This window comes from Hippoglossus hippoglossus, chromosome 3 (genome assembly GCF_009819705.1).
Source record: "Hippoglossus hippoglossus isolate fHipHip1 chromosome 3, fHipHip1.pri, whole genome shotgun sequence".
NCBI classification, from domain to species: Eukaryota; Metazoa; Chordata; class Actinopteri; order Pleuronectiformes; family Pleuronectidae; genus Hippoglossus; species Hippoglossus hippoglossus.
In genome coordinates, this window is record NC_047153.1 from 13,144,811 (window position 1) to 13,172,524 (window position 27,714).

The 27,714-nt window shown below is 42.2% G+C and overlaps 2 protein-coding genes and 1 non-coding gene across 7 annotated transcripts in view; all 3 read right to left on the reverse strand.

Annotated features, from left to right (window-relative positions):
• Positions 1–1,377: 1,377 nt before the first annotated feature.
• On the reverse strand, positions 1,378–19,348 carry trim66 (tripartite motif containing 66). Of its 4 annotated transcripts, none has more exons than XM_034574829.1 (18): positions 19,165–19,348; positions 15,868–16,132; positions 14,857–15,070; positions 12,874–13,003; positions 12,432–12,548; positions 12,174–12,288; positions 11,794–11,940; positions 10,702–10,807; positions 9,571–10,406; positions 7,641–7,841; positions 6,569–6,698; positions 6,389–6,470; positions 6,132–6,318; positions 5,029–5,927; positions 4,792–4,915; positions 3,867–3,941; positions 2,884–3,036; positions 1,378–2,751 (listed from the first exon to the last, which is right to left on the reverse strand). In XM_034574829.1, the coding sequence occupies exons 2-18, from the start codon at positions 15,874–15,876 to the stop codon at positions 2,515–2,517; spliced, it is 3,762 nt and encodes a 1,253-aa protein (XP_034430720.1). In that variant the 5' UTR covers positions 15,877–16,132; positions 19,165–19,348; the 3' UTR covers positions 1,378–2,514. The 4 variants fall into 4 exon arrangements, with proteins under 4 accessions (XP_034430720.1, XP_034430695.1, XP_034430711.1 ...); XM_034574804.1 differs by having other exon boundaries at positions 10,702–10,819; positions 19,165–19,347; XM_034574820.1 differs by lacking the exon at positions 19,165–19,348 and adding an exon at positions 18,885–19,042 and having other exon boundaries at positions 10,702–10,819.
• Positions 19,349–21,465: 2,117 nt separating this feature from the next.
• The window catches only part of dennd2b (DENN domain containing 2B), a 49,523-nt gene continuing 43,274 nt past the window's right edge, over positions 21,466–27,714 (reverse strand). For both annotated transcript variants that reach the window (XM_034574851.1, XM_034574841.1), the window contains exons 15-20: positions 26,918–27,095; positions 26,310–26,351; positions 25,716–25,827; positions 23,280–23,519; positions 23,014–23,100; positions 21,466–21,985 (exon numbers count right to left, since the gene is read on the reverse strand). In XM_034574851.1, the coding sequence (XP_034430742.1) occupies positions 21,951–21,985; positions 23,014–23,100; positions 23,280–23,519; positions 25,716–25,827; positions 26,310–26,351; positions 26,918–27,095 (694 nt within the window). In that variant the 3' untranslated portion in view covers positions 21,466–21,950. The remainder of the gene's footprint in view (positions 21,986–23,013; positions 23,101–23,279; positions 23,520–25,715; positions 25,828–26,309; positions 26,352–26,917; positions 27,096–27,714) is intronic.
• On the reverse strand, positions 25,273–25,344 carry trnae-uuc. The gene has a single exon. It is a non-coding gene; the product is annotated as a tRNA-Glu (tRNA).

Consider the following 27,714-nt stretch of genomic DNA (forward strand, 5'->3'; position numbering starts at 1 on the left):
TTATTTTTCTAAAAAGCCTTGGTTACCAATGTGTTTGACAGTTTGCTATGAAATCTGCACAACCCTTACACAGCCCCTTACAATCCCCAGTGAGGCCTCCACTGCTTCTCACAGAACTGAAACCATGTTATATCGTTCAAAACCCTAACACACTGGATTATCTACCTCATAAAGGGATTTGGCATTGGATATTTTAATCATCATAATCATCACTTAGTTTAATCAGAGACAACACAATAAAATAAAAGTAGATGATGGACAAGAGAATATATTTTCTGAGGGAGCCAAAAATCCTGTTTCATTATTGGTCACCCGAACCTGCAGCATCCAAATAAAATGATTACTGATCACATCTCTTTCTATTGGTTTTACAGGGTTGAAATAATCTGCAAGATAACGTCCTATTTGAACATATTACAGTATTTTAACAACTGGAGATTCACCATCTTCCAGAGTGAATACAGGTGAAATAAATATTAAAGAATTTGAATGAATTTAATTCCAAGATGCAATTTGTATTCCCTATACTTCTATTACTTCTTTGCATCTATACTGAGATCAGTATGCTATCCAGCTAGTCCCAGCCCGTCTGGTCACTTTCTGATAGGGAGTGGCTGTAACCTCCATCCGATCCTAAAGAGGTAGAACTCCACAGAGGACGAATTATGTCTTTTCTTGTAAACACAACAACGGCTGAAGCTTTTGGCAAACGACCATCACTCCCCCTGCTCCTGGCGAGAAACCATGTTCAGTGGTGGAGAAAACTTACATATAGCAGGATAAAGTCTAATTATAAATGGCAGCAGTCAGTTGTTTGGATGTAAGTAAGTACTTTTAATTAGTTACTGTACTTAAGTACGTTTTTCCTTTATCTGGACTTAACTTAAGATTTATTTTCAGGTACTTTTCACTTTTACTCCTCTACATATATTAGCAAATATCTGTACTTTCTACTGCACTACATTTTCACAATGAATTGTGTCACCTGTACACACAGTTTTTTATGGTTTTAAAAGTAACCAATAACAAAAAGGTGAATTGTTCCATGGATCTGATCAGAGCAGGCAGGTTAACATTAGACCCTCCTCCTGCAGCAGCATCACAGGTGAAGAAACATCAGAAATGTATTCTTTCTTTGGTTTTTACTTGAATACATTTTTGTCTACTCGTTTGTACTTTTACTTCAGTAAAATGTTTGAGTACTTCCTCCACCACTGGATGTAGTACATATTGAGTGCTTGTTTCACACAGTAGATTTAATGCAAACTCGCTGTAAATAATCAATGTGAAGCATCTGCTCTGACAAAAACATGCCTGTTCCTATAATGATTAATAAGGGAAGATAGTAAATAATAAGAATTATACATATACATATCATTTTTTCTCTTAAATGCATTTTATTGATTTTAATATATGGCCATTTACTGTTGACTGTTACAGTAAAAAAAAAGTTCTCATGAAACATTGACAGTAACTAAAGTTAGTTTTCCCTTCTACAATAGGATATATGATCACATCTATTGATTTAAAAGGAAATAACATTACATACATTTATATTCATATTCACTAGTCTTGATGATGATCAAAGAAGAAACAGACTTGTGCATTAATTACTGTAAAAGTCAAGTAAATTCTACTTTAAGCAGCAGGAAGCAGGTAAAGTAGATTTCAAAGAAGGAAATGCTCAACAACAGCGTGTATTCTTATTATTAATATTATAAAATGACTTTGCTCTACAAAGTTTTTAAAATAATCCATTCTGAATGATATCAATACCTTACACTCTTATTCAGCCTGAGATATTTAGATATTAGAGAAGTTACGTAGCGAATACACAAATTTAATCTATAGTTAAAAGCAAAACAAAAGATTTTCTGGGATAGTATAATCTAGATATTTCAGTAAATCCCCTGACAAACATGATAATACAAAAGCCCTGTTGAGCTCCATCACCAGCTATACTCGCTCAGGACTCACTGCTGCTTTTCAAAATAAAAGCTACTAAGACACATAATTACATCAACGATCATATATCATCTATATCAAACCTATGATAGTAAAATAAAGTTCTGTACAGTTACACATGTATAAATATGTCGAACATTTACGAATAAATACAGAACTGACTAATATCAAAGATTCAAAGTGCTCGAAAAAGTTCCACTCAGTAAAGAAGCAAAGTGAGATTCATGAACATCCAACCACAGCATCATCTGTGTACAATGTACATGGCATATGTAGCAACATTAACTGATTGTAAACACAGTAAGAAATGTCCAGTGCATCCGGGGATGATATGATACAGTAAGAAGTCGACTGGTACTCAGAAGAACGCATATAACTCCGCCAAGTCCCAGCAGCCATCAGATGGCAGCACTGGGATATTACTGCAAACCCTCCCAAAACAGGTACTTTCAGATTACAGAATGGAAACACTGCTCAATAAAAAAAAACTGTCAAATGATACACTACTAGCATAATTGTGTTTGTGGCTGCCCCTCCATTCACCTCTGGTTAGAAGTGTTGTCTCCTCGACTTGAGCGAGTGTCTCCTCTTCCTCTTCCTGTGGCTCTGCTCCCTCTTGTCGGGCCAGGGGAAACCACCCTCGGCGGTTCTGTACGCCTCATCGTACTCGTCGCTGTCAGAGTCCGCCTCCGCCGCCGGGAAAACTCGGTCTGGGAAAACTTCCTTCAGCTTGGAGGTGAAAAACGCCACAAGGCTGCGGCCTGCCTGGGCCACCTCCGAGTCAGGCTGTGGTCGGAGACACAGAGAGCGGCGACATTCAGACGTATTGACTGATTTAACAGACATTTTGATGATAATTAGAATTATGAGACAAAGTGTTCATTAAATACACACATGCAAGATCAGTTTTTAACTTACGTAATTGAACTTTGCACAGTTGCGGAACATGAGAGAGAAATCGGCGACAAACTGATCTGCTGAGTTGTAATGCCGAGCGTTTCTCTTTTGGAGTCTCGCTCTGATCACCGACAGGTCCATTGGCCTCTTGATGATCTGGTAATAATGACGAGCCTGCATGAAAGAGCAGTGACATTTCCCACTGTTATTCTTTCCACTCAGCCACTGTGGTTCCCTCATTCCAGTTTAATTACCTCGGGGGTCTTTCCCCTTCAAAACACGACAAACCAACGTTCCAGGGATCGCACTGTGCATCACTTTGACATTTTGTTCCTCCACTTGCTTACATGGTATTTGTTTAGAATCTAATATGAAGGGTTATGAACAAATATATGAATATGAACTGGACTCAAAAGGAGGTAAACGTCAGCATGAGGGTTTAAGGCTTTATCAAGATTTGTTTTCAATTGTCTTTCATGTGCAGTAAAGTCCACATGTATGAACATTATGGAACAAATTTCAGGAGTTGAATATAAATAGAATTTTATTCCTTGTAATTGAGAGAGAGAGAGAGAGAGAGAGAGAGAGAGAGAGAGAGAGAGAGAGAGAGAGGATGCACCAGAAAAAACCGCTGTGACAGACGTGGACATTGAAACTCTCATGAAAGTTGTACTGTTGTTGGTATGATGCCAAAATGATTATTAACACATCACTGATTTTCATTGTCCATTTTGCTGTGACCTCGCTAGAGAAAATAAACAAGACCACGAATCTCTAGAGGAGCAGCAAGTCTGATGTCCGACTACATTTCCAAAAGTCTGACTTACTAATTAGTAATTAAATATTACATTAAAACCCACGAACCCTCACAAATACAGCAGCTACGTGTTTGAGTCCAAACATAAGAAAAACTACTACGATGCTACTGTGATCTAAGTATAAAGGAATCTATGTAGATGAGACTGAAACCATAACTGGACTTTAAGAAAAGTGTGATGACTCACGAGTGGACTGACGGGCTCGTGGAAGGGAGAGCTCAGGACGTTACTGAGGATCAGAAGAGTCAGCCGCTCACTTTTCTACAAATAGTCGACCAAGCATGAGAGAGAAAAGGGTTATTAAAAAGAGAAAAAAGAAGAGTCACAGAAATCAACAAATAAGACATTGGTTAACAATTATTACCTCCGTCAAGAAGGCCATGTTTTCATTAGTGTTTGTTTGTTCGTTAGCAGCGTTACACAAAAACTACTGGACAGATTTCCATGAAACTTGGTGGACTGATGTGGACTCATTAGATTTTGGTGAAATCAGGATCAGGGGGCGGATCCAGGAGTATTTTATTATTTCTTAAACCAAGAGAATAACTAATGGGTCTCGATGAAACCAGAATTACTACACTGCAGTTGTATGCCTCTACCAATCGGTGCAGTTTCCTTGTACATATTTCTACTTTTTTTTTTTTCCAGATTCATACAAGGTCATTGTAACGTTTGGCCTTTGACCACTGAAATGTAATCACTTCAATGACAACTTATCAAAAGTGTAAGAAATTCCCTAAAGCTGGTCTTGAAATATCACATTCAAATAGCCACTGTGACCTTGACCTTTGAACACCAAAATCGAATCAGCTCATCCTTGAGTCCAAGCGAATGTGTGTACAAAATTTGAAGAAATTCCCCCAAGGCGCTTTTGAGATATCGCGTTCACAAGAATGGGAAGGAGGGACAACCCGAAAACATAATGCCTTCGGCCACTGACTGTTGCCGGCACAGAGGCATAACAAAATCAGGCACATTTAGGGAACTGATATTAAGTGTTTAAAATTTAGAGTAGCTTGATTGAATTTCAGGAGACCGTTGGGCCTCGATGGATGTTTGCGCTCTACTGAGTGATATTCCAGTTTTGAATGCAGCTGATGAAATAACTTACTCTCTGGTCACTTGCAGAAAGGCCGTGTGCCAGCGTGTGTTCTCCAGATGTTCTCTCATTCTCACAGTCGTATTCAACCTCTGGCTGCACAGCATCTCTGCACAGGCAGCACACCCAGTCGCCTCTGAACAGGATATGAAACAGCATCAGGTAACAGTAACTGGGTTAGGAAAACAGTCTCATAGGAGGTGAGAGACTAATATGTATAACTTTCATGTTTCTGTATCCGAAGCTTACGTGGGGAAGGTCAGCAGAGATGGGACATGACAGGACAGATGAAAGACTTTCGGACAGCGGTCACAGCACAGCAGCTCGCCTCCGATCAGACACACGGCACAGAAGTCCTCACTCTCCATCTCTGCATCGTCCTGCTCGGACTGGATGTCCTCCGTCCCCCTCAGAGGACCGGGGTTTGCCATCAGAAGTGACCTCTGACCAGGTCCGATGGGGGACGACTCCTCCTCCAGATCAGAGCGAAGCGGCTGCGGCTCGTCAGTTGTAAATTCAGCCTCCGATTCAACGTCAAGTTCTGACTCCTGAGAGTCTGGAGGCTGATCGGACGCTACGTTGGAGTCGGTCTCAACCTGGAAACGGGGAACATACTCAGGCTGAACGTCAGACTCTGCTTCTGCGTCAGCGTCCAGCCCCTGTCCGTCCTCTGATCCCACCTCTCCCTCTGATTCTGGGTCCTCGTCATATTCAAGACTTGGCTCTGAACCCGCTGCGATATCGGTTTCACTGCAGGGCCCCATCTCGCCTGCAGCCTCTGATTTCTCCTCAGCCAGATATCCAAGTTCAGCCTCAGATGAAGACTCTGCGTTTGGGTCAGAATCAGGCAGTGACGTATCTGAGTCTATCTGTGGGTCTGGATCAGCGAGAGAAACGGCTGCGTCCTCTGACAACGATTTAAGATAAGAGTCAGAGTCCAGATCCAGTGGGGAGTAACTGTGTGAGACATATTTCGGGTCTGTGGAGGGAGGTGTGGATGCCTTGCGAGAGCTGAATCTCCCTCGGCTCTCAAACTCGCTGTTGGTCGACTGTGCGGTGGACTGATTGCGAGTTTGCCGCTCTGCAGCATACAGTGGCACTGTGAGCGAGTGGGAGGTCCTCCTGGTCTCAGAGCCTCCAGATAACCTCTATGTTTACAAGAAAGGAAGAGGAAGATGAGAAGGGAGAGGAAGAGGAAGAAGAGAAGGAAGGAGAAGACGATGTCGCTTTTATTAAACATATTTTTTATATTTGCTGCTGAATCAAACATCCTGTTAACTAGAGTCACTTGTGTTTAAAGATGTAAAAGATAAAACAAGAACTAGTAGCAAAATAAAAGAAATAAAACATACTTGAGTCTTTGCATCGTGCCAGAATTTCTGCTGTGGGAGCGTTTCACTCTTCTCCATCGAGCCGGCAGGTAAAGGGTCACTCTGCCGTCGTCCGTGTGGAGGGAGACGAGAGACCAGTATTTTCAGACGCTCTAAGCAAACCACTGGAACCCTGGGCCTCGCTGAGTCCTTGTGAACATCCCCGTTACTGTTAAAGCAAGATAGTTATTATTATTTTCATGATTTGTGCACAGGTAGATGTTTGAACTATTACACACCTGTTGTGGCCATTTCTTGACAGCCTGCACTTCTCCTTGGCCTCACAATCAATCTCTTCATCTACATAAGTAAAACAATGATCTACAAAAGAGAAAGATGGAGGGCACCTTTTCACAAACTTTTCTTTTTGAGGATATCAGTAACAATTGCAAAGTATTGTAAAGTATCATTTCCAGCACCTGGCTCTGTCTTATAGGACAGTAGAGGATAACGGTGGCTTCTGGGCAAGGCCATGTCAGACGAAGTTTCCTTGACAACACAGAGCACGCCATCTGACGCTCTCCTCTGTCTGGGATCCACACTAGCATACTGACAACAACACAAACAAAACAATCATGTTAACTGTATCAACTTCTTCAACAGAGAAACAGTCTTATTGTTATTGTAACTTTACCACAATTATTTCAATTTCATTTTAAAAATAGGGGTCAGAGATTGCCAACTTTTTTTTACATATGCAGTTGTTCTCCAGACAGTAAACAGACTTTGATGTGTAAAATCAATTACCCTTTAAATTATGCATTATGCCAGATACAAAGAATAAGTATCTGGAGGGTTACAAATTCATTGACCTTGATAGCAACAGAGAAAACAAACTCACCTGAGGCGCCTGAAACTATTCTGGAGCTTGTGGTCATTCCACGTCATCCTCATCAGCAGAAGGAGTTGCCCAGTTGTCACAAAAATCGAATAAATGTTCAAATTGTTTTCTTTTTAACATGAATGAAAAGAAAGTGTTTGGAAAAAAATGATATTTAAAGAGGTACAATTCCATGAGAACTGAGCGTCTTCATCTGCTGATGAGGATCATGCAAAATGATGGAAAGCTCCATAAAAGCCACTAAACAGAACTAAACAGAAACTGATGTCCTATTCTTAGTTAGATATAAGGTGAAATATTCTTGTATAATGTGTAGAGGCTGTTATCATTCTGCTGTCAGCTCAGTACTGTGATCATTGAATGACCGATCCCCACCCCTACACCACCTCAACCCTGGGTATCCGCTCATCTCCCTTCAAACGCTTAGAAGCCCTTCATCAGACGTCCCGACTTTTAGCTCCACTCCTACTATAATTCCTAGGACTGCTTCCATGGTGTTCAACTTCCCACTGAGGTCAAAGTGCCAAAGTTAATTCCTCTGTTCACAATAAATTGAACGTCATTCTTATTTCCTCATTTTCATTCGATCAACTAGACGTCCCTCCTGATTGAACTGCTGTATGTGTGACTATATTCTGATGTGGCGTTACCTTATTTCCTGCCTCTGGGATGTGGGTGCATCCTGTGGGCCTTTCGGCGTAAGGGCTGGTGGACGGGGCTGCCAGTTCTGCCGGGATGCTCTGGGAGCGTCGCGTCCTCCTCGCGCACGCTGAACTAGGGATGAGCCTGCTGCTCGGCACGTCAGACACACAGTCGTGGGCTGTCGCCGGCACCTCCAGGGACGTGGATCTCTGTCAGAAACACACACAGAGCGGGGGTTTCATGCTCGATCACATGCACAGATGCACCTGTTTGTGCCTTTAACAAGAGGAGGCAGAGAAAAGGAGTGGGATGTGTGTGGTCGCACAGGTGTGCAGAGGAAAACATCGCTCAGTGCTTATTCTGCCACTGATTCAAAAACGACTTAAAAAAAACACACGGAGAATGACCCACACAGCTGCATATATTACATTTATTGTACAGAGAATGAAAGGTTTGGTTACTGCAGCAATTATCATATGTAAATTCACCATTAGACTCAGAGTGGCCCTTTGATTAAGCCTGAAAATCAGCCTCTCCCTCCCTCGTATTAGAATTTAACGAAATGCAAGCGTCCTGAAAAGCTCCTTTAAATGCCTTGGCTCTGTGTCTTCAGCTAATATAAGCAGGGTGTGTGTGTGCCATCATACATATTCAGGCCGGGCTGACACTGCGTACTCCTAATATCATGCGATTAAAACATTTACCTGATCCATGCCCCTTGGGTGAGGTGTGCAGGATTCAGAGTGTGGAGGGAAATAAGAGTATAATCCTTCTCTCTGGAACGAAGGGGGGGTGCAGGAATTTATCTGCAAACCAGAGCTCGACTCAAACTCCCACTATTCCCTTAGTGACTCATTAATGACAGGTTAAGCACATAAATGACTGCACCCAAGTGGTTTCGTGTCGCGTTCAGATGCTGTGGCCTTAAAACGTACAAATAATGTATCTTCTCGCTTGTAATCTTGAGAGAGGTTGGTTTTTTTTTCCGAGAGGTGATTATGTGGCTGCTCAACCCTCTGGCATCGAGTGTGACGATGATGAACAGCGCTCTCTCGCATTTTTAGGATGCACCGCTACCAACGGCTCTGCTTTAATTGTCAGAGCAGCTCTTTGTTTTCCCATCATCCTTTCTTCATCAAAGCAGGAGCCGGTTTCTGTAGCGCCATCTGTTTTCAGGCAGGCTGTCAACTGTGGGAAGTGATCATTCTGGCATTTAAATAAACACTGCTCCCTTTTAGTTTGGTTTAGCCGTTTATGGATATTAATTAAAACTGAATGCTGCCTTCCATTTTAGAAATATGCAATCACTGCATCCCATATGTGAAACATTTTCCTACTAGATTTAAATTTAACTTAAATGTCACGTTCATATTGTGATATTTTTGGAATTGGGGTTTGTTGCATTTTTGCCTTGTTTTTCTCCAGGCGGCTGTGGCTCAGGAGGTTGAGAGGGTCGTCAACTAACCAAAAGGTTGGTAGTTCGATCCCCAGCAGCTCCAGTCTGCTCTCTGAAGGGTCGTTGGGCTACATGCTGAAGCCCAAATTGACCCAGTGACTGTGCCGAGAGTGTATGAAAGGTCTGTGATAGTAAAAGCGTTGCATTTAGAATGTGTGTGAATAGGCGAATGTGACTTGTAAAGCTGTTTGGTTAATAAGACTGGAAAAGTCTGTTTACATTCTCTGTGAAGACATTTGTGTTTGATAAAAATACACTCGACTTTGACCTATACATTCTGGTGTATAAAGCAGCACTGTGTGAGCCGGGTTAAAAATTGTCTGAGTCCATAGAAACACTGCAGGAGCACGTGTGACCACAGATAGACTGAGCTGCACAAACTCTCCCACATGGTCTGCTTTGTTCTCAACTTAGAAGTGAGTTTACTCTTGTTTCAGAAGCCAAAATATCGAACTAAAAAAAGATCCATTGTTAGTTCTCACCCTGCCATCCCTGTGGTCCCTGAGTGTCAGTGAAGGGCTGGTCCTCTGCTGTTCTTTTCTCAGCTCTGCTGCAGGAGGAACACCGTGCTGCTGCTGCTGCTGCTGCTGGGGGGGGGCAGGACTCTGCTCAGCCCTGTTCTGTTGCAGCCCCTCATCCAGCAGCTCTCTGCTTTCACCTGCTGCTGCGTGGCCACAAGTCTCCTCCACTCTGCATCTCTCCTCGCAGCTCTCCTCGGTCATCACATCTCTGTCCACCGCTGCGTGGCTGAGCTCCTGCTGCAGAGCTGTGCTAATCGACAGCTTCCCCGGACACTGACCGGACCTGCTGCAGTCTGCGCTCAGCAGAGCCTGGCTGCCTGGAAGAACTTCTCTCTGGTGCGGGTGATAAGACAGATACGATTTGGACTGAGAGTGGGGTTGGGAGTCGGTGGCTTGCGGCTGGGATGTGGCTCCTCGACCGCAGGTGAGCTGGACGGGTGTTATGAGTGGGACGGGTGATGTCGGGGGAGGACGGTGTGAGGAGCTCTCTGTGTCCCAGCACCTCTGGAGCTGCTGGCTCTGGTGCAGGGGGTTAGAGATGAGAGCAGGCTGAACGCAGCTGGTATAAAGTGCGGCCTCCACCTGACTTTTGTCTGGATTGGAAGGATCTGGCTGAGTGGGGAGGCCGTGCAGGCAACACATCTGGGGCTCACAGCAGGACTGGCACCCACAGCCTGGCTCTCGTCTGTGAAACACAGGCGGCAGAGCCAAGCAGGTGATTGGCTGAGGCCTCATAATAGTGGAGCAGGACAAACTCTGAGGGTAGATGCAGTTTCCCCCTTCAACAGTCAGCTGGCCTGCAGAGCAAATCAGAAACTGCATGTCATATGTCATAAGAATAACATTGATAATAATAAGTGAATAAGTGGTCCATAAGTTAAGTATTTTAAATGATATGTTTGTGTAAATTAAAAGTTATTTTGAATTAATTTGAAAGTCTCTACATTAAAGACAAACTGACATTTTGTGACAAAAACATTTCAGTTCATTCTTATGCATTCACATTTTATTTGGGGGCTTATTCCCGAGTTCAATAACATTTCTAAGAAATATTGTCACACGGTCTTCTTGCTTCAGTAGCCTTCCTTTTACCTAAAGAGGAAATCTGCCTCATCCAGTAACTTGCATCCCAGTTGAATTTGATTTTGACGGGACTCCAGGACTCTGAGTGCAGTGATGGCTCCAACAGCTGCTGCATCTGGAGTGAAATCTGAAGGAATCAAATATATTCTATTCATTTTTCCACACTGTCCTAAATAATAACTGTCGGTCTTTCCATAATAAAAAATATGACCAGAAGTGCATTTCGAAGACGTCCCTGGATAATAATATAAGAAAACATATTTAGATTTTCTCTGAAACCCAAGCTGCCAATATCACTGTACCTTTGGCAGCACCAGTGGATTTGAGTTTAGTTGGTTCATTGTTTAGTTTAGGTGCCAAAAATACAGAATCCTACCGTCAAGCTACTTCTGGTTTTGTAAAACCCTCCCTGCCTCTATCAAACTTTACACATACAAATGTGTAGTTCCAAAGCCCAAACTGAAAGAAATCCACTGATGCAACTTCAGTCATTTTTACTTAAACAAAGAACTTAAACAAAAACACTCAACACAACATAGTCCAACTGTTTCCACTGGTTCAGTAACCGTGATGACAAGTAAACTGACCATAATGTGTTTAATTGGTGGAGTTCCTCTTTAATATAAACGAGAGGGTTTACTTTTCTAACGAAGATAAAACGAGGCATTAAACATGTTCTACTCCCCTCACAGAAATTAAAAAGTATCACCACTTCCACACTGGCTAGTTTTAACCACTAAATGTTTTAAAATGCATTTCTGCTGCTGCGTTTACATTTTAGAATGCTGTTGGCCTCGTTTCAGATGTCTGGAAATGATAAAGCAGTCACCCACATTTGCTTCTTGATCGATTCTTATCAGTCCCGACTCGACATCTTACTTTTCACCATTGTTGTTTCTTGTTTATGGTATGTGCTTCAAGTACAGACAACCTTACTCTACAGACATGCAGAGTACGTGAACAGTCACATGATTGTTTTAGTTATAGAATACTGTTATAACTAAAACCTATAAATATGTGTGTGTGTGTGTGTGTGTGTGTGTGTGTGTGTGTGTGTGTGTGTGTCGTAGTAAGACAGGGTTTCCTGTGCTGTCAGCGTACCAGAGCCCTGCTGAAGAGCACCGGGCCTCTGCAGTGGTGGGTCGTAGCCCAGGTGATGAACTTCTGAACGTGCTCGAGCTGGCCACATATCTCTATCGCCCCCTGCAGCTGGTCGTCCAGACGCTGCTGAAAGTCCTCTGAGATTTTCTGTGAACACACCCATAAAATACACGCTGTTATGTGTGATTACTGGCACAGGGAGAGCATTGTTACTGGACTGTGGTCTGAATCAATGATTCTTTATTTGCCGTCTTAAGCCGCGTTAACATATTTTTATTGGCTCCCTGAACTCCCTGATCGCGGCGGTAACAGATTCTTTGCATGTATATTCACGGCTGGCTGAAGGATAAGAAGGAAAGACAGAAAGAGAAAGTAATTACCTCCAGTTGCTCTATTAATAGGTTGGCTCGTTTGTTAAGCTCGTTCATCATAATCATCTTTGCCATTTTAATCTGGTTCTCTGCCTTCCTGTGTGCAATCTTTACCCCGTGAAGCCTGTGAGGACATAAAGGACAAAATAAAGAGCTCAGTCCTGGTGGAAGAAAGCAGCAGAACAGTTCATTTCTGCATTAGCTTGCCATTATTCACCCTGGTACTGTTGCTCAGAGTATGACGAGTCTGTGTGAGTCTAAACCAACCTGCCCTCTATGTCTTTAGCATTGTTCTCCACCGCAGACCTCCTCTCTTCCACCTGCACCATCAGGCTCTCAAACAGCCACCGCTGATCCTGCAGGGCCTTCTCGATCTGCACCACCCTGAACACATGAGAGATCACAGCACCAGATAGAAAGTTCACTAATATATTCCTCGGGAACGCAGAGCACCAGAATTAAATTTGTTTTCCCCCCGGGGACACGACGTTGTGCCGGTGACCTTAGAGGCAGCTACTGTACTGTAACATCCCAGAAAACAAAAGCGCATGAATACTTAATGGGTATTAGGCAGGCCAAGGGTAGTGTATGCAGATACAGACGATAAAAGTGACAAGGCGGTTAAAGAGTGTTGTTGCTCAGAGGAAGTTTTTAACCTGCGGTTAGCCCCTCGCTGCGGTGTCCTTGTGCTGCGTGTCTGAGGACTGACCTGTGTTTTTTGTGGGCGGACAGGTGACAGCTGCTACAGCACAGAAGGTCACATGACTCACAAAACAGCTCCAAGGGCTCCTGTCTGTGAGAGTGGCACATTAGGAGGGAGCAAGGATACGACCCCGGGCCTAAAAGAGACAGGCAAGGGAGGAGGGGAGGGAGAGGGGAGCATTAGTAACACACTCGGGTAGTAATTCACACCCAGAGCCAGAGGAGGGCCCCCAGTGTGCAGCACTTAGACATAACACAAAGAGTTTGTGTTAAAAATGACAGAAAGATGCAAGTAAATGTATATATCACATGTTCACTTTCATACATTTTCATAGTACAAGTGGTCTGTGAAACTTGTACGTACTGCTACTGTCCCACAGGCCGGAAACGCAAGAAGATGTGACAAATCATGAACTCTGGAAAATGTCCCGACAATTGGGTCCAGACATTATCTGGACTTTACCTTCCACATATCAACAACGCAGGAGATTGTCCAGGTCAGCGCGACACGACCCAAGTTTACACCTTGACACCTTTTCTTAATCCTGAGATATTTTTTATTTTTATTTTCTTTTGTGTGTCTGTTGTGTGTTAGAAATGTCATCAACATGCCCACTATCAGTGTATTAGTATAGGGGGCTTCCAGGAGAATGTCCAGAGCAACTGACTTATTTGTGTTCTCACATACAGCCCATCTGGAAAATTCATTGGAAAATATCCAAGTCCGCATGTCTGAAAGCAGCTACAGTATGTTGACATGTGAGATTAAAGGTTAAATGGTGTACACAGTTTAGGTGAAATTGATCTACTGGCAGAAATTGAATATAAAATAATCCTAGTGATGTTTTCACTAGTGTGTTTCATCTAAATTGTATGAATTGTTGTTTTGGGGCCTTTATATTTAAATACTTAATATTTACATCGGGCGCGGGTCCTCTCTACGGAGGCCACCATGCTTCTTTTTTTTTACAGTTGTCCAAACTTGACAAACTAAACTAACAACTGAAGGCTTCCACAGGTTCTCTTTCATGTTTGTAAGGAGAGGGTGAGGTGAGGGGTGTTCAGCTGCAACATGCATCTTTACCACTAGATGTCACTAAATTCTACACTCTGAACCTTTAAAGCTCACTTTCCTGTGCACTTTGAAACATAGACAATGGGAAACTGGGACAGCTGGGTGTCAAAGATGAAAGTGAACAACACTTCAGTGCTGTCCAGCAAGCACACACACACACACACACACACACAAAAAACACTAAAATATCAAATAACTAACACTAAAAATATCCCTCACATATTTCTAAATGGGTCACTGTAAAAACTGTCGTCTTACAGAGGGTTTATCTAACAATAGCTGGATGAGGCTAATGAACGCAGGCCTGCTGCTCTCTGATGGCCAGCTCACCTCAGCAAACCCTGCCTGCACATCATCACATCTGTGGTGCAGAGAGGAGCTTCCCCCTGTGTGCATCAGATCCATTTGACTGACCACATCCTGTCAGTCAGTGCAGTCACACAGCGTTTCTCACAAGTGCACAAGCAAAACAGTGACACTGCCATGGCACAGTCAATGTGTCTACGATGTGTTCGTTACAATTTGACAACTCGCACAAAGCAGACCTGCAAAAGCAGCCGGCAACGGACCTGCCAGGCAGACTGGAGGGTCTTTAAATAGCAGCACACTAATATTAGCAAAAATGAAATTGTGTGAGCCTTTCAGAATCTGGGCCACGTGTTAAAGATGGGTGTAATAAAACACAGGGATCTCCAGAAGCTATCATCCACCATCGCCACGGTCATGCATTATTCATAACAATGGTTCCTTGGGAGACATGATTAACAAACAGAGCACAGAAAGAAAAACAAAGGAGCACAAACAAGGTTTTCAGGGGACACTGAGAGAGACAGACTGTTTAGCCCCATTAGGAATCTGTCAAACATGCACTGAGAAGTTGATGTAATAAAGTCCGGAAGTACTCAAAGATCTTGCCTTGTCCGGTTGGTGGCATGGAACTGGAGCCTCTCTGGTGCTGCTCAGGACACTGGGGGGCACTGGGCCTCTGCTGCTGGTGCAGGTCTGCGCACTGGGACGGGGCAGGGGCTCTCTGATGCTGATGCACATCTGTGCACTGGTAACACAACCACTTGTTGCAGAGTGTACACAGAGTCTGTGCAAGTGTTGAGTCTGAGCACTCTGAGCAGATCTGACAGGGACACACGAAGAAAATGTACATTGAAAACAGGTGCACACACACACACACACACACACACACACACACACACACACACACACACACACACACAGAGCTATGTGATAGTAAGATAATGTGACATATGTCAGAGCTATTCGTGTTGCTGCCTTACTTTGTGCTAAATCCCACTCGTCACTCTTATGCTTGTAAATGGCTCAGAGACTTTCAAAATAAAACTAAACCTGTGTTAGAGAATACTGTTTACCGTCATTTAAATGCTGATTTAATTTACCATTTAAAAATCATAATGTATGTAAACAAATGTATGTCAAATCTGTTAAAATTATGATTTTGATATTTGTATTATACAATAAGAAGATTAAAGTCCCTTGTGTTTACTTGTGATTTTCTTCCAGTTAAGAGCAAATAAAAAAGCACATTAGCTGTCAACTGAAATCTAGTGAGATGAATCACAGAGCAGCAGTTTTCACCTAAGTAATACTTTATTAATCTCTGTGGGGAAATACATCCTCTGCAGTCGTCCCTTCCGACCAATTTAGAAGCAGTGAACAGCACCTCAGGACCAATTTCCACTCTAATATCTAACGTGTCTTTCACGGCGGGGAAGAGAGCAACACAAACATTCAAAAGATGCCAACTCTGCACAGCCTCAAATTGCCCTACAGGGGTTCATTCACAGGATCAACTCAGAAACTGGTGCAAAAAAGAAACAATCTCCTGACGAATTTAATCTCAAACTGTGTCAGATAAAGAAGGAAACAACGGTAAACAAAACAAAATCCCCTTACCTTCTCCATTTCCGTGCTTTGAGAGTAGAGCAGTTGGGAGGGAGAGGAGAGCAAGAGCAGTCTGACGCCTCAGCAGCAGAAACACTGACGCCTCTACCTAAAGGCAGGAAGCAGTGCGCACCGAGAGGTGGCCCCAGAGGAGACGGCTTACATGACAGTCTCACTGTGCTCCCTCCTCCCCGAGTTCATCCATGTGTAGGACCCCCTCGCTGCCGCAGACGAGAGAGGCATCACGTTCAAATTCATCCCCTGCTTGATGGTGCAGCTAACACACACAAAAAAAAGAGAGAAAATCTAATCCTTTTTCTTAAATAAGCCTGTGCATAATAATTGGGAATTAGGGAGATAAGATAATTATTTTTTTGTAGGGCAAAATATCCCCGCAAGCCCTTTTCCAAAATGGAAGAAGGAAGACCAAGTGACCTACAATGAGGAAGGAGGGAGAAAGTGTAATGTAAGCAACTTTTGGGTCTGTGGATCGGGCGTAGTGCGGCAGCAGTAGGTGATGCTAGGCTCCGGTGGTGTCGAGCTGGGCGAGGGTGGGCCGGCTGTGGCCTTCTTCTCCTCGTCAGCGCGAGGAGGGGACAGATCCCAGTGGAGCTACACACTAACGTAGCACACAGAAACCGGGTCAGGCTCTGATGAGCTCCAGATGGGACCAGGATAGTCCTGCAATTCCCTTTAACACTGTGAAATCAATTAAGATTTTAACGCGGCAACCACAGCAGGAGGAGAGTAAGAGAAAAGAAAAGGAGACAACTTCAGACAAAGGAAATTATCTGCAAAAGAAAGAGTTGCCTGATGATATGAAAGTTGAAATAGGGGACGGGGTAAACCAGAAAACTTTAAACACACACTCATCATCAAATATAGCCCAGAATCAAACCAGTGTGATATCTGAAGCTGGGAGCCAGTCTGCCTGACAACAACCCCTGCAGCCTGACCTACAAATCTGACAACTTTCTCATCCTTGGGTGCTTCAGTGGGGAGCTCAGAGCAATCCCATTCCCCATTGTGCACTCAAAGACCCAATTTGAAACACAATTAGTCAGTCGCAGTACGCCCTGCCTCTTGTTCACTCAGTTCTGTAGCATTTTCAAACTGCGCACTTGTTCCCTTGCACCTCCAGCAGCTTTTATCTGAAATCTCCACTGATGGCAGCTCCTCTGCTCTGCTGAGTGAAGCTGGCACTGGATGTGCATGCCATCTCAAGAGATGTCACAATAATAGTAACCTGGGCAGTGATCTGTCCCTTGAAAGCATCCCCCCATGCAACTTCTATTAACACTGCAGTGATGAGATCACAGGAAAAAGCAAGATTACCTTCAACCACTCGGACGTTATCATGCCATTTTAAGGCTGAATCTCCCCAAATCAAATATTCTGTTCTGCACAGAGATCCACCAACAGGAGCATCTGTTACTTTCTGTTTGGAAAATGCAAACAAATCTTCAATACAACCTACAGCTGGGTATCAAAAGATCTCGCTGACAGAGTTATCCTCTGTTAAAAAGTCAAGCTTCAGAAGCTGCAGCTTCGCACATAAACAAGATGGTGAAAAGATATTTGCCCATTTCTCTTTATCTTCTCATCATGTGGAGCTTGAACTGCTGCAGCTGATGGGATCTCACAGTGTGCCTCCGTTCAAATGCCCAAAACTGCACTTTTATTTTCTGTTCGCTGTAGCAATTTACTCTTTATTCAAATGTTATCTCTCGTTCTAAAACACAAGAACTAGAATGGCCTCAGTAACCTGCACACCTCCACCAAGGCCCAACACTCCCCTTAAATTCATCCAAGTCCAACCAAATTGGATAAACTCCAAGATATCTGTCCCCTGAATATGCCTGATCAAGATTCATGAATCATTTCCTGGAAAATTGGTGAAAATTAAAAGTCCTATCTCACAAATGTTAAAGAAAGTGATAAAGACAAAGTCCTAGATCCACGGCGATATTTAATGGGTTTCTTGTTCAGTTTGTTTTTTCATAATCCTGCTGACAAACAAACCAAAGGAGACGGGTGAACACATAACCTTATTCATTTTAAAATGTCACTCATACAGTTTTGGCCACTAGGAGGCACTGACTTATTATTGCTTTTTAAAGGTGCTATGTTTACGTTATCTCTGCCCCCGACTGAGGTTTCTCACACGAAGACGGTGGTTGTGATGCTCAAAACATTAAGCGATGGTATCATGGATGTGGCACTGGGTTGGCTAACCTCTTGAATAAATAGGTCCTTCTCTGTTGTGCTGGGAGATGCCTCCTCTTCCTGTGCTCCTCTGTTTTGTGGAGTCCACCAAGAGTTCATTTTGGGTCCCATCTTATTTAACATATACAAGCTACCTTTTGGGCAAGAGATGCAAAAAGCATACCACTGATTGAAGCCTGGTTCCACCAATATTTCACATATTATTACAACTTTTTTCTTGCAATATTAACACTTTATTCTTGTAAAATTAAGACTTTTTCTTGTAAGATTATGATTTATTCTCATACTATTCTTTTTTGACATACATTACAGCTCTATTCTTATAAAATTACTTTTTTCTCTCAATTTTAGATTGTTTTAAGTGGCCCTAATACTCTGTTGTATTGGTATGGTTGAAACTATTCATAGTATTTTATCTTGCTATACATTACGTGCATTAGCTGATCCACTGTACATTACTTTGTAACTTCGAGCTGAACCTTTATGGACACACTAATGCAGGTGAGTTGTTTTGCTCACTGTGGGAATTTGGGAGTAGCAGTGATTTCCTTCTGGCGTGTCACACTGGCGACCTGCTCCATGTGCGCACGGATGTGACAGACTGACAGCACGTTGTTATTAACTGCGTCTTCGCCTAATAACAAACACGTCAGTCAAACCTCAGAGAGGTACCTGCCCCCGCAGCCACAGACTGCTGCTGCCTCTGCATCCTCATCCTCCTCATCCTCACCTCCAGCATCACTGATGTTTTAGAAAGTGCGCATGAGATTACGCCCCTGTCATGGCACCATGCTGCAATCCACCACACAACCAGAGGACAGCCGATCCCACCGATCATCTGGAGGACACAGCATCCGCCTGTGAATGTGTGTGTGTGTGTGTACGCGCAATATTAACTGCAGCTCGTGAGACGCACAGCTCGTGCAAAACATCCCATCAGGTACAACATGAGTGTGAGCGCGTGAGGATGTGAGGAGCAACTTAACTTCTGTCAGTCAGTCTCATGGTGGCAGGTGTGCAGCTCTTCTTCTCTTTCTTTTTTTCTCCTTCTTTTCTCCTTTCTCTTCCCTTTGTTTCATTTACCTTGTCCCGTGCGTCTCCGTGCGTCGGTCGGTCCTCCCCCATCGGATGTGTCTCTTTGGACCTTCCTAAATATTTTGGAGAGCAGACACCAAGTCTCGCAGTTAATCGTGAGACTTTCTGTTTGTTCTCATGCAACACTAATGACGTCTCTCAAAGCGGTAGTGTGGCACTTGGTGGTGTGACTCGACTGTTTGTGTTTCTAGGGGTGGGTGACGTCACTGCTGCCCATGTGACATCAATTTGCCCAAATAAAAACAACAACAACAGCAACACGAGGTGAAACAAATCGCCCTTATTAATACAAATCCCGTATTAGACATGTTACCTTAGTAATGCACAGTTGTATCAGTGCTGTAAGAAGCAGAATGGTCTCTATCACTGTTATATTTCAACGTTATGTTGTTGCTCTTCACATTCAAGCAGCATTTAAATGTGATAGATAAGTTGAATATGTTATAAACAGTTTGGTTGATTAAAGTATTTCAAGCAAAATACCCCAAGATTGCATCTGAGTATCTGATTAAATGTACTTAGTTTCCTTCCAGCACTGCTGCTGACCGCAATCAACTAAGCATGATTCTTATTCACGTCTTCAAATGAATGATTCACTATTTAAAACGTCTACGAACATCTAAGCTAGAATTACTGCTATGTTTTATTTGCCTTTGCCAACCAGTGAAGTTTCAGTCTCCATATATTTTCTCAGACTAATACAGTAAGAGGTCAGCATGAAATCTAATCAGTTAATCTCTGAGACCAACATTTAAAGAAGTTCCCTACAGGCAGATTTGAGGAATCGTGTTCAAGAACCCAAAACAAGATGTGTGCGGCCACTGTGACCTTGATCTTTGACCATCCAAATCCATTCAGTTAATGTGTTAATCATGACATCAAATTGAGTTCAAGTAGAAAAGTTAAAGGTCCACTGTGTAATATTTAGGTGAAAGGAATCTATTGGCAGTAATTGAATATAAGAAAATCCTAGTGATGTTTTTACTAATTTGTAATCATCTAAATTGTAAAAAGTGTTTTTTTTTTATTTACAGTGGAATGGGCCCTTTGTATTTAATAAAGGCCATGTTTTTACAGTAGCCCAAACTGGACAAACGAAACACCTTTTGAGTTTTTATAACAAATGAAGGCTACCACAGGTTCTCTGTTGTGTTTGGAAGGGGAGGCTGAGGTCAGGGATATTCAGCTGCAACATGCAACTTTACCACTAGATGTCACTAAATTCTACACCCTGAACCTTTAAATAGTTAAAAATGAAATATTTTCCATCTCTTGGAGGAAATATCGATTATTCTTTTTTCTGAGTAAAGGGACCTTTCAATTATTTTGTTGGGCATATTAAGGAAGTAGCAGTTGAATATGGTAAAGTATAGCACTCAAAGTTAAGAATAATTAATGTTTTTTGTTATTATTATTATTATTATTATTATTATTATGGGTAGCGGTGGTAATGGTTGTTTAGTGTTATCTCTAATACACAACACAGTTATTTAACAAATATCACCCATTAATTGCTTGGAAAGGCCTCGAGCAGAGGAAGAGGTGAAACAGCGGTTGGAGTCAACAGTGAGTGTCTCAGTGAAGCGAGCTAATAACAGTGACAGCCACCAGAGTGATGTGCACAGACGTAATTAGGTTACCAGCAGCATGTGGTGGCTGCTGCTACACTCACTGTGTCTTTTGGGATCTTACCAGCTTCTCATCACACATACAGTAGCTTTGGGGGAAGCTGTCAGTGAGATAAGAGGTGATTTAACGCCATATGGTAAAATGTGAATTACATATTTCTGTGTCCAGATGTGCTACGTGTAGATCTGGGCCTTTGTTTATGGGAGACAACAAACGTTAACACTAACAGATTCTGATTGATCTGTAAATCTGATCTGCTGTCTATGTTTCCGTCAGCATTTGTTTTGTCTGTTTGTAGGATTACACAGATCCTACTGGACCGATTACGACGATACTTGGTGGAAGGATGTGGAATGGATCAGGGAATACCCCATTACATTTTGGTGGGGATCCCAATCAGGGGGCTGACTTTCTTTTTACAGTGCGTGATAGTGCATTTTTCAAAACGTTCTTTGATATTTAAGAACAGAACAACACGTTTAAGGGACTGATATTTATCAGTCTGTGAAATCTGGTGCAGATCAATATTAAAATCCAGATCTAGTCAATTTAAATGTAGTTTCATAAGGGGACTGTCGGACCTTGGCGGACATGACAGATACAGTTTCCTTTTAAAGTGAAGAAATAGGAAGTAATTCATGACGGCAGATGAGTCGAAACAAGTCTTGAAACAAAAATATTTACTATGTATCTGTTATGAGTGAACTCAACACTGTGCACTCAGGCATTTGATGCATTTTAACTACCATTTTTAATAAAATATTGCAAAAGACTCTATGAAGAGTTACAATCATTTTCTTCATTGTCTTGGTGCATGTACAGTTTTGGAATAGGTTTTACACTCCTTAAACAGAGGACAACACTGTTGTGAATTAATGTAAAAAGAATACATATACAAACTGTACATCTTTGCCCAAGTAACACACACTCACACATTCTGACAACACTCTTCATAAGCACAGTGGTTAATCTACAGCTCATTAGTTGTGTACCGCCCTGCCATCACTATAAACATACACTGAAGGGTCTCACAGCCAGTTTACAGTGAAATAATAATATGTACATGTTTACATTAAAAAAGGTGAGAATGAACATGATGCAGAGACTCGAGACATCAGGTCTTCAGTTTGGAGGAAGAGTCGCCCTCAGTTCTTTTTGTGGAGAAACTTCATTTTATTTCCTGAAAGAAAGAAAAACAGATCCATTAACTAATGTAACATGTGAAAAATCTGAGGATCAATTGAATTATACAATATATGAGGATTAATACTTTTAAATCTGAATTAACCCTGATTCTGAGTCGGAATATTTGCTTAAGTTTGTGGTTTTCTGATCAAATTTTAAAAATCCCCCAAAGATATGTTTAGAGACATAAAAATACCTGGCTTTGAATAACAAGTTGTGTTTGTACATAATATTCTTAAATTAGATCTGCTCCTTCACCCTTCAATCTGAAAACAGGGTTTCTGCAACACTTTTGAAAAACCATAATGAAAGAAATTTTACAACTATTGAAGATGATGGGAAAGTAGCCTTGTAGAGAATAACCCTTAAAACGCTGCATTATCTCACAAACTACTGACAGATAGTCCTTCCCACAGCTGAGTGCATGACATTTCAAGATATTTAAATTCAAGACTTTTTTAAAAAGACTTTTTAAGACCCAGTGGAAACCCTGAAAAACATGTGACTATTGTTCATGTTCATGTTTAATTGCTGGACACAAGATATCTCCTGCTCCACGGAAAAGTCACTTGTCAGTAATAAGTATATTGATTCCAGTTTCCACATCATACCAGTAAAAGTTGAACATTTTGGAGCACAGAGAAACTTTCTCCTTTCAGCAGGATAATGTGAAAACAGCATTTAAGTGTCAAACTCTGCACAAACATCATCCTGCACAGTGAAAGTCGAACACCCAAAATGGAGTGAAATACAAAAAGCACACTTAGAGCCCTACTATTAGTGTGGACAGTCGTATAGGGATTAGCTTGATGATTTATATCATGTTAGTTAACATCTCGACAGAGGAGATGAGTGTACATAACAGTAAAATGTCCTGTCGTGGGAGCATGTTCAACAAAGTCCGAGAAGCAATATTTGAAATTTCTCTTCAAGGGAGTCATGCAGCACAATTTAAAACTGATAAAAATGTCAGACAAACAGAATGTGACGGCAGCCTTGTAAAAAGTCTGCGGCAGAACTCACCAAGGCCTTTCAGGAACTTGTTGACTCCACTCTGCTCTGTGTCTGGCAGCTCCTCCAGATACTGATCCACCCTCTGCTCAAACAGACCTGGAGGAACAGAGATGAGGTGAAAACTTTCAGCCACTAGAGGCCAGTGTTAGCACAATATCCTATGCTACACAATGAGTAGTAAACCTCCAGGGGGGGATATCCATACAGGAAAATGCTCAAAGTCAGAAAGAGGATATTCATAGAAATAAGTGACACTCATGGAAACGCCAGTCTACCTTTAGCACGTGTCTTCCTCAGCTCTCGATCCTGAATGAACCCTGCAAACATCTGAGACTCCATGAAGACACCGAGGAACCGACGGATGCTTTTGGACGCCACAGACTTGCGGAAGGCCTCCCTTTGGAAAACGCGCTCTCCCCGCTCGTTCTGCGTGATGAACAGAGAGTAATGGCCGATGGTCTCCAGAAAGAAGCGGATGAAGGCCTCGGACACCAGGCTGTTCAAGGAGTTATACTCTGTGGAAGCAAACGAGAGGGACACAAACACAGTACTCAGTTTTTCACAGTACTTACATCAGTACCTTAAGTCAAACGATAAAACAGACCATGTCACCATGTTCCAAAGAAAAAGCCAGATTGTAAGACTCATAATGGAGAAGAATACATGGTTTGGCTTGAAGCTTACAACAACAAAAGCTCACCCACTGTGTGGATATTTGGGGACGTATCTTATAACTCTTGGTCAAATCAAACCACAAAATATGAACCGAACGGTGGGAGGCCCTATTGAAAAAATAATACGGACAGACAGACAGACGTCCGTCCGTCAGACGGTCAGATTTAATTTTTTTCATTTTTTTAGTCCGTCTGTCTGTCCGTATTATTATTTTTTTTGGACGGACAGACGGATGGATTTTATTTTATTTTTTTCGTCTGTCTGTCCATATTTTTTTTTTTCCGGATGGACAGACGGACATAGCGCCACCTACTGATCAGTGTGAATATTCAGTTGTGCTAACATTGTCCAATTGAAACAAAATTGCTCACGCTACATCAGAGCCCTACTTGAACAGATCTATATGTCTGTATGTAATAATAGTGATGGAGCCACCTACTGGCAACAGGAAGTAAGCTTTGTTTTACAACTATCATTCGATTTACATGTAATTCTCACCCTGTGATCTGCAATTGATTGCGTGGACCGTAATGCGCAATTAGTAGACAAGGATCGACGTCGTGTGACAGACGCAGGAAGTGAAGCGTTTATCCTTCCCGCAGTTTGCAAAACACATGCAACGCGGAGCCGTGTGCCCGGTTGCCGATCGCTCTCTCCACCAACCGCAACAGGTCCCGAGTTGCATGTGCTCGGGCCCGTTCAGTGCTACAACGTAGCCCTAGTTATATCTATTGCTCTTAAACTGGTGCTGTCAAAGAACGCCAAAAGCATAAAACAAAACTAGAGCTATTGGAAAATCTGAGCAAGTTTAAAGAGACTCAGGGCTTCATGGCTCAAGACAAGACCAGGACCATGGATGTCACTTCTCTGAAATTCAAATTAAAGAAACTTTGAATGAGTCTGAGGAAAATAAATCTGCCCAGAACAAAACACACACAGTGAATTACAGAAAAGACAGAAATCCTCGAGACTGGCACAACCATAACAACCATAACTGTAATGGCCTTACCAAGAGTTACATGAGGACAATTCCATCATTACTGGACCTTTTACTTATTTCCATATAAATATTTTCCCGTCATATTAGCGTTTTGTACAGTAAACATTAGGCAGCTGGCAGCAGGGTTTCTGCTCGTTTCAACAAATTAAATTTAAGACTTTTTAAGAGCTTTTTACAACCATAATAAATAACATTTAAGACCTATGTCAAGTATGACAGATAATAAGTATTATCAGTCCCAGACATTATATACTTATGTATTTCGCCAAAACATTGCTTTTCATAAAGCACGGCGTAGGTAGGATAATACTTTAAGATATTTAAGACTTTGTAAGGCCTAAAATTCAGATGATTTTTTTCTGTCTTTGTAAGTATAGCAAGTTGAGCTTTATCTTTCCTCTGATCTAACAAACTGTTGGTTGCACGAATGTCGGTTTTATTTTTGAAGAGAATGTGGAAACAGAGATTTAATATGTAAGGTCACTAGTTATTAATGCAAAAGTATGTAGCAGATTGGTGTTATCAGTTGAATATCAATATCCTTACACTGTGAAAACGTCAATTAATTCTCCAGATGTAAACATTTCAGATTATTCCCATACCGGGAGTTGAACCCGGGCCACCTGGGTGAAAACCAGGAATCCTTACCGCTAGACCATATGGGACATGAATGAACATGAATAGATATCAAACAACAGCTGCTACATTAGAAAATAGAGGAGAAAGAAAACACTTTGGCTTGGTTGCTGTTGACTTGTTTTGTCAGTGCTGTTTGACCTTTGTCTTGTTTTATCTCAACTCTGTGGATCACATTAAAAATAAGCGTAATCAGCCAACATCAACCTTTCATCATTAGAAACCCTGAATCATCTGGACTCCTTTGTGACTCAGTGACGTGGGAACAGAACACGTCATTTTCCCAGTGAGTTTCACAGGCTGATCAGACGTGGGCTGAGCGGCAGACGTTGCTCTAATCAAAAGAGATTAAAAAACGACATCTGTCTTGGTCGGGACCGATGATTTCTCACTTATTCACCTTCGTCTGACTCGCTGTCAGAGTCCTGATTGATGATGTCATTCCTCTGCTCCAGCGCTTGCTCAAGAGCCGCTTGAAGTTTGCGCGGCAACAGCGAGGCCTCGTCGTCCATCTATAAACAATCAAAGACATTGCAGTCGCCGGTGATAAACAACCATGTTTGCAGAGTAAGTTTCAAATGCTCAGATGTTATCGAATGAACCACATGTCCTACGACCCTGTTCAAAACATGGAGAAGAAGACAGTTTCCTCTCACAGATGAAAAGTTGAATACTTAAGAAATACAACTCTCCTTCAATAGCCCAAAACATTCACAGCCTTTGCTGCTTCAGCCTTACATGTTCTGCTATGACCTGACACTTCTGATGGCTAACATTTTTTAGCACAAAAATAGACTGAAACAAACATATCATTGATAACCTACAGCCATATTTGTTTTATTCTGTTTGTGGCTCTATTACAGTTTCTATAACAATATATTTGTTCCTAAAGTTTTGCCCTGATTGATAAAGGGATGAAATGTAACATGGTTTGTGTCTTAAAGCCATAAAACACCCAGAGGCTCGATGATGATCCCTGCGCTCACAGACTAACCTGTCGGATGAATCTGTCGGTTCCAAGGTCGACCATCAGAGCCTGAGAAAAAGAAACAGAGGCACAAAATGAAAACATGCTAGTTTGTCTCTTCCATGCAGAGCTACATTTGTTCTCTCTCTCTCTCTCTCTCTCTCTCTCTCTCTCTCTCTCTCTCTCTCTCTCTCAATGAAGCAGATTTAATGTTTTTATGAGTCAGACAGCAACAGGACAAGTAATGTAACAGACAGCAGATGTTGACAGCCCATTAACAGCTCTGTGTAAACTGTGACGGGTCTTTTCCCAACTACCAGTCTGAGAGGTGTATAAACATGTGTTCAATGCTAGAGACTGACTCATATTGGGGACCATTGCCAATTTTAGGCAGTAAAAAAAATGGCCACAACAATCATTGGCAAAGATGATTAAAATGTCATTATCAAACCCTTATGACAAAGAAATGTATTTGTGGCTTGATATTTATTATAAAATTACTTTATTGTAAATAACTTTACATAAAAAGAAAACTACAATACTAGGAGATTTAAAAAAAAGTTGTTACGGAAAATGTAAACATGAATGCACGTCTTTTCAGCATTGAAAAGAAAATCCTAATATGACGTACTCACCTCTTCCACAGGCAGCTCTTTGAGTTTAGGCAGCGAGCTGGACAGCAGCCCCACCAGGAAGGGAGTGGGACAGCAGACGATATCCAACATGGACCCTGGCAGCACAGGGATGAAGGTGTGTTGCCAGGAGAAGGGGTAGAGCAACGCCACCACTGCGTGCATGCAGCTGGACAGGGTGCTGATGATGAGAGGCAGAGAAAAACAAAGACACACCATCAATCACCGTCACGCTCGCAAAACAAAGGCCTGCAGAGGCCACACCAGATTAAACCAAACACGGTGATACATGGCAGACGTTTCAGTAGATAATGAAAAACTTTAAAGTGGGGGTTGTGGATTGTGTGATGAAACATTTTAATAAAAATATCACCTGCCATCATGAACACATGCAGGAAAAATCCCTATCATTAAATCTTTAGTGACACACTGAACCACTAGAACACAAACAGGATTTCGGTCTCTGGGCTAATTTTCCAAGTTAAATAACAGTTTCATCCTCTTTTCCCTGAAACACGTTCTTCATACGAGGCGGAACATTGCAGCTATGTGCGTCCGGTTTTGGCGCTTTGTTCTTCCTGCAGCTCGTCTGAGGGACGCCAGGATCCAGCAGACAACTCTTACACTCCGACAGCGGTGGCGTGACTCTGACATGTTGCTATAGTTAAGCTGGAGGCTTGTTGATGCAATACCAGAAAGAACGAAGTTCGGATTAACTCCGACAGCTGTGCCATAACATCGAGATCACAAATAGCAGCCTGTCTTTCTCACGATCCGTCGCTTGTTGACAGTGGCTGACC

Bases quoted from the DNA above. Each gene is read 5' to 3' on its own strand.
- trim66 (XM_034574804.1), bottom strand. The intron at 13,004-14,856 runs GCAAGATCTTTG...TGTCTCTTTTAG, and splicing joins CATGCCACCAACCGGACAAG to GCCCGGGGTCGTATCCTTGC. The intron at 6,699-7,640 runs GTAACGCCACAT...TGTTGTTGTCAG, and splicing joins TCCCAGAGGCAGGAAATAAG to TATGCTAGTGTGGATCCCAG.